Source organism: Colias philodice, chromosome 24, assembly GCF_061535455.1.
Source record: "Colias philodice isolate Cphi_HAF_F1 chromosome 24, ilColPhil1 Martin Lab GWU primary, whole genome shotgun sequence".
Classification (NCBI taxonomy): domain Eukaryota; kingdom Metazoa; phylum Arthropoda; class Insecta; order Lepidoptera; family Pieridae; genus Colias; species Colias philodice.
In genome coordinates this window covers 8,226,102-8,233,326 of record NC_143109.1, presented here as the reverse complement: position 1 = coordinate 8,233,326, position 7,225 = coordinate 8,226,102, and the positions used below count along the sequence as shown (strand labels likewise).

Below are 7,225 nucleotides of genomic sequence, written 5' to 3'. Positions count from 1 at the left end.
AAAATATCCTCAACTTGGTAGGTATATATTATGTTTAAAAAATGTAGGTAATAATAATTATTATGTATGGTAATTGGTATTATCTGTGCGTTTAGTAGTAATCTAATATACTTAAGCATAAGCATATACCTAATACTATGTTACTCTAAGATGTTACTTATTAGATATTTTAAAATTTATACAGTACCTATTAGTGTGAAACTGTAAATAAACATTTTTTGTTTTTCTTGATAATATACTTTCTACCTACCTACTTATATAAAATCTTCTATGAACAACCAATATCTACTGTTTATTCATCATAATAATATACAGATACATACAGTAAGGAAACTTCATACAAAATGTTCGAAATGGCTCCCCCCCCATCAAGCATGTTTACGAGGGTATTGAGGGGGATCGATAGTAGCGGGTGACACATCCACAGATTTTGAATGACAAAGATACATAGTATAGAAAAAAGTTTGTAAAGTGAAAAAAAGTGATGTCAATGATACAATTCACATTAAATAAATATCGATTGTTTCCGTTTGTAGCCCTTTCAATAAATAATATTTGTAAATACCGTATCTGACTACAAGTTAAAAAGAGACTATTTTTTAATTTCTATGGATATGGCAGCATGAGTTTTAAATTATGTTGACATATTTTCTACCAAAATGATAGCTACAAATAGTCACTATTAGGAGTCCAGTCTGTTTAAAGATCGCATCTATTTTTTACGCAATCTAGAAGAGCACAAAAATCTAAAAAAATTGAAACCTTAAAAAAATCTTGTTTAAATTTATGTGCATAATTACTAGATTAATTACGTAAATATTAGGGAAGAAAAAGATATATATGTATTATAATTATGGTATTTTTATCGATACGTGACCACTTTGTCAAGCACTAAGCCTGTCAAACTATTTTCTTTTTCATCTAAAACAAAAAGGTGGAGCTTCTATGCTCGTATAATAATAATTTTAATTTATTTTTGCATATTTTGTGTTTTTTAATTTTATTTTATTTATCGTTTTAAAAATAATTTAGTAGGTATACCTACATACAAGTATTGTAAATTCTGGTTTAAAATAATTATTGAATATAATATTATGTATAATACAAAATAATATTAAGCATTATAAATAATTTAAGTACCTACATTAAATAGCCTTCGGCGTCCATAACAAGACAAGATTTCGAAATATAGCACTGAAAAAAACGTATTTACTTTTACAAGACCGTATATTTATTCGGATTGTTTCTTCTTGTAAATTCATATTTAGGCTACACCATTTTTGTATTTTAACGGGTTTTAATCTCAAAATTACCACAAAATCATCTGTGAAAAAAAAGCAAACAGAAATATACAGGCCGAATTGATAACCTCCTCCTTTATTTTTGAAGTCGGTTAAATATCAAAAAGGTAACAGCCCTATAGCTATAATAGTGCTTATGTCATAATTTCATCGCAGGGGCTTAGTTTCCAAACTGTATGTACGTATATGTATATCTGTCAAATGTGATAATATTGTCTTGGTACCTACCATATTTTTTTTATCGCACTGCACGTCACACGGGCTGCGGGGCGAAGGGCGCGGGGCGGGTCCGGTGCGAGGAGCGTGGCCGTGGCCGGTGCGGGGTGCGGGTGCGGGGCGCGGGCAGCGCGGCGCGGCGTCACAGCTATGACAGTCTCGACGCGCCAGTTAGCTAGCTAATACACGACTACGTATTCATTCCAAACGACTTTTTTTCAAAATTGGCTGCATATTATTGAGTGTTTAGGTTACATATTGTATAAATTTATAGTGAGTGTGCTGTTTCATATTTATTTGTATGTTTAATGTAGATTTATAATATTATGTATGTCGCTAACGAGTATCAATGTTTCAATCTGTCAAATAATTATGCATTGCTTTATTGTACTATAATATAATATATTATGTACGTTGGAGTTCTACTACGTGCAACGACGTGTTTCATGATTTGAAAATACATAATACAATAATATTCAATACCTATTATATGAATTTGTAGATCACTATGGACGTGGAGGAAGCTCTCGCGCTTGGCGATCCAGCGGTGCTGCACTACGGCAAGCAATGCACGCGACTGCTGCGGCGCGTGGCGCAGCAGGCGCGCGTCGAGGTGTCCCGCCAGGACGTGCTGCGCGAGGCCGACTGTAACTATAACTATTGCAAGCGTGTGGCCCGTTACACTGGGTTCGGTATCGACCAATTGAAGGACATCAATTCGAAGAAAAATATAAAAGGACGTTTAAATACGAAAGAAATCGATAGAAGTACGATACAGACGACGCTGATGACGCATTATTTGGTTTACAAAAATATGCCCTCGACTACCACTCTGTTCAACGCTTTATGGCCTGCGTTGCCAGCGTACGCTAATATCGACTACTTTCGACGCATCCTTGTGAAAATGGGCTATTGTTGGAAGAGAATCGGAGGTAAACGGAATGGAAGTGTCATTGTGGAACATCCAAAAATAAAATTTGAACGATACTGGTATTTAAGTAAAATCACCGAGCACCGCAAAAATCACAGACCACTGTGTTTCATCGGTGTGGCGATAACCAAAAAACGTGACCCGGATTGGAAATACGGCACAGGGCTGCACTTGGCGTATGCCATCGTCGAAAATAAACTCGTATGCTCGAAACTGTTAAAAGAATTAAGCGAAGATACAATCGAGGAGTGGTTTTTACAAACGGTCGTTCCGAACCTGAAAGAGCACAGCGTAGTCGTTTTCAATGATCTTGAACACGTTTCGAGACGGATATGCCCTGTTCCCACTTTAGATAGCAATGAAAATGAAATAATAGAATGGCTAGATTTTCACAACGTGCCATATAATAGAGCTATATCCAAGTGGGCTCTGTACACCCTCGTCGAAAAATATACAGACGTACACGAGGATCTGTACGCGATCGACGTGCACGTCAAGAGTCACGGGCACGACGTGCTGCGCACACCTGCGTGCATCAGGGGCGTGGCGCCGACGAGCCTGGTGGAGCGCGCGCTGGCCTCGCTGTGCCCCGCGGAGGTGCGCGCCTCCGTCACCGCGCAGCTGCTGGCCGAGCACGACGAGCGTGTCGCGCAGGAGGAGGCGCGGCTGCTGCACCAAGATATCCAGTTGGACAAGGTGTGGAGTGCGTTGCTCGACAACGTGGCCAAACAGGAAAGTCACGGTATAGAAATCGATGATTATTTACCAGAATTGAGCGATTCCGACTGAATAAATCGATGTTGATGCGTGATGGATAAATATAAATGTACTCATAATCTGTAGTATTTTCTTGTGTCTTTAATTTCTAAATTTGTCTCTATGTTCAGTGAATATATTTTTTGTAAGAGCGCATGTTATTTTTTTTTATTGCTTACCTGATTGATTTGATTAGCAATCTATTCCAGATCCAAGTCGTTTTAAAAAGTTATTTATGGTGAATATAATATTTTCAACATGAGAAAACTTCTCCATTGTATGCTTTATTTGTGATACGCAATTTTTCTGCTTAGAAAATAATACACGAATATTAAATAAGGCGTCGTTTATGATTATTCTAATTTCAAAAATATTAGAGATACACAGGCCTGGCCGAACACTTAATAATTGATTGTCAGTACCCCACCATACCCAATACAAATAAGGTAGGGTGGTAGGGTACATCAACGTTGCGAAATAAGATCGTTTGAAATATTATACTAATTCAAACTCAGATTTAAACATTTACTTATTCAACTAGACTTCGTTTAGATTCTTCTTTTAAATCGTCAAAATAATTTACCACCGGTCCGGAAAGAAATCTGTATTGTATACGCTTGAACTTGGCTTGACAGTTGACGCTACCGCGTGTCTAGATTAGTTAATTGTATCCCATCAAAAACATCCTGTAAAAAACCCAAGTCTCGCAGCTCAGTCTTTCTACCGTCAAAAGTTGTGAGATCCATGTAATACCAAGTCGGTTAATCTATTTAGTGTCTACTTGAAGGACCTTCTGTCTTAAGTTATTACATAAGTTATTATCATGCCAATATTAAAAATATTTAACGTTTTAAACAAATAGATCGACTTGGACATCGCTTGATTTGATTATTAGTATGTATCACACTACACAGCACGACGGGCCAGCGACCAACAGGAACGAGAGTTTCAATCGCGTGAGGCGCGAGAGACTAAAGAATCTAATATAATATTGTAATATTAATTTTGTTTTCATGCGATGTCCAAGTCGATCTATTTGTTTAAAACGTTAAATATTTTTAATATTGGTATGATAATAACTTATGTAATAACTTAAGACAGAAGGTCCTTCAAGTAGACACTAAATAGATTAACCGACTTGGTATTACATGGATCTCACAACTTTTGACGGTAGAAAGACTGAGCTGCGAGACTTGGGTTTTTTACAGGATGTTTTTGATGGGATCTCACTTCTTTTTGTAGAGCCTTTCTTTTTGATACCATCTACTTCTAACAAATTTTGTTAAAGGTCTTATGATATTTTCTTATTTTTATATGTAGTCTTCCTCTTTTTCTTTTCCGGTACTACTTCTTGAGCTTCAGCCTCAATCGAAATTATAAATGAAAATCGCAAACTTATAGGTTAGGTTTCGAGGCACATCCGAACAGCATGAGGGCGCTCGCACGTATGCGTGCGGCTGCCGCTCGCTCGAAGGCATTCACATTTCATTGTTCTGTCATTTTGGCGTATATTTTGCTTGTCAGTCATAGAGTAAAATAGAGGCCAGTCTGTCTGTAAGGAGGCTAGTCGCGCCAACAATTTATATATAACAGATTTAAATTATAATATATTGTTTTATTAGATTTTCGTACTTCAAGACATGTCCAATCATGTGTTTTTCATTACGTCGACCATTTTACAAGTAATAATGTTGTTCAGTTTCATGGGCTAAACACACCCTTACCCACCCTATACCCCCTCCCTTGCCTCATATGGTAGGTACCTATCTACACCTATTAAATTTATAACCACCACCAACCACCAACTGCATAAATAACTTTGTAATCCCATATATTTATATGGGATTACAAAGTTATTGATGCAGTTGGTGTATTTGGAAAACTGGACCGAAATTACAAAATATTTAAGTTTTCCCATGATTAAGACACTAAACTCTATATGTATTCCAAATATGAAGCTTCTAAGTCTGCTAGAAGTGCCTTGGACTTTTGATGATCGGTGAGTCAGTGAGTGACAAAATTTAGAAACTTTAACAAGTTGTCATTCTTAAACTACTGGTTCAAATTGACTGAAATTTTAAATATTCCGTGTTTATACAATGCCGGATTAGTTACTGAAGATTCAGGTTTCTTGCTTTATCCACAACCGAATTATAGGGGGTCGAAAAAGGCCCGAATTGCTTCGAGAAAAGGATGGTACGGCCGTGCCGCTTTTTTTTTTGCTCGACTTGGCGGGGGCACTGCCGTGCCCCCAGATAATTGCTGAGTCATTCTGAATGTGACCTATTATGTTATAAAATAAAATAAAAACATACACTCTAAAAAATAACCCTCCTCGTAAACGCGAACGGGCTAAAATCGATTCTGCACCATTTATGGAAGTCCAAACTATGATAATCTTACTGTATTAAAATTTGATGTAAGAGTCCTGTTGTATCAATAAATAAACCATTATTGAAATGTTTTAAAAGAATATTTCAACTTCTATTAGACACGTAATAATTGACGTTCCTATTCTTAGTTGGATCGTATACTATCTAAACTTATTTTGCACAAAACTACATGCATGCATAAATTGATTAACCGGTAAATATTTTTTTTTTATCTGCTACATGAACGAGCACTGGGTAGGTAATATAAAATTAAAAGCAAGCCTTAAAAAATAACCTTGATTTTTTAAATAAAACGAGACATTTGCGTTTAAAATTCAAATCTTTCCGTCAATAATTTACCGGCTGCTGCTGCAAAGTATATTTTCTTTTTGTCGCACAAAAATTCCATTACCCGCCTTATATCAGCAAAAGACACACCGTTGCTCAGTGAAGCGCTGCAAATCGCTGAATGGCGTCCGTTTGAGCGACTTTTTGTGAAGGTCTGCTAACTCTATCGGAATAGTAATTCATTCAAAGCCCTTCGTGTTCACTGAAAGCGCTTTGAGATTGAAAGCGAAGTCGATACTCACAGTCGATACTCGATACTCGACACTCGATAGCGGATAGTGAGTTCGGGCTCGCTCCGTGCTCCGGGATGCAGCCTCCATGTTTGCTCGATGAGAACCCAGCTTCGAGCTCAAGGATTCACTGCTCTTTTGTGTATCGCTCAACTTTTGTGACTACTAATAACTAAATGGATTGAAATTTAATTAATTAAAAAGGGAGGTGTCTTAAAGAGGAGGAGTCTTAAATAATTTTATATGTAGTTAGGTGTTTCCTTTATTTTAATTTTATTTCATTTCATAGAGTAGTAAATCGTAAACGTATCGTAACAACATAGGTAGGTACATAATATGCATATATGGCATGGCTATAGTACCTACATGGCTCGCTTGTAGCATACGAAGACAGCGGAGGGCAGCTATTCCTCAAATCAATATATTATGTATAGTTTATATTGTCACTTCATGTTTTCTTTGCACACATTTTTCTTGGCTGTTGTCATTTAAACAAAGCAGCCATTAGCCACGCGGGGTGCGGGGGTGTGGGGTGCGAGGTGCAGGGTGGTATTCTCCATTAGCGGAAGATAACTACTCCACTATTTATCTTGCCGCTGACAAACTTTGCTCTACACAGTATACATTACTGTGAAATGCTCGTGTCACAATTATTTTATGCCATTGTTTTTGAGATATATGTATATGTATATGTATATTAATATTGTAGGTATATGATTCCTTAACTCCGGTCTGCACCGAGCAGACGTGGTTGTATAGTTTCATTTTTATTATTAAATGTTCTTTTTTTGGGCCTCCGGCTGTGGGACATGTAATTTGCCTAATTATGTGAAATGTATCAAACACAAATTTGATTCATTTCACACTACCTAATATAAAGGATTTCAAAAAATTGTTAATACCTTTGTCTATCTTCATCATACAAATACATATTATGGAAGTGAATAATTCCTTACAAACACATCGCAAAGTGATGAAACGTCACACGGACTCGAAGCGAACGTATTAGCCAACAATTTATCACGCAGATTTTCACACAGTTAGGTAACTTCGAAAGATTTCAAGATTTCA

General features: G+C 36.7%; 1 protein-coding gene across 1 annotated transcript; it reads left to right on the top strand.

The window, feature by feature from the left end:
• Positions 1-1,675: 1,675 nt before the first annotated feature.
• On the top strand, positions 1,676-3,360 carry LOC149477815 (uncharacterized). Its single transcript, XM_089710133.1, has 2 exons — positions 1,676-1,790; positions 2,020-3,360. Exon 2 carries the CDS (start codon positions 2,026-2,028, stop codon positions 3,235-3,237), a length of 1,212 nt encoding a protein of 403 aa, XP_089566259.1. The 5' UTR covers positions 1,676-1,790; positions 2,020-2,025; the 3' UTR covers positions 3,238-3,360.
• The last annotated feature ends 3,865 nt before the right edge of the window (positions 3,361-7,225 follow it).

Bases quoted from the DNA above. Each gene is read 5' to 3' on its own strand.
- LOC149477815 (XM_089710133.1), top strand. From the start codon at position 2,026: ATGGACGTGGAGGAAGCTCTCGCGCTTGGCGATCCAGCGGTGCTGCAC.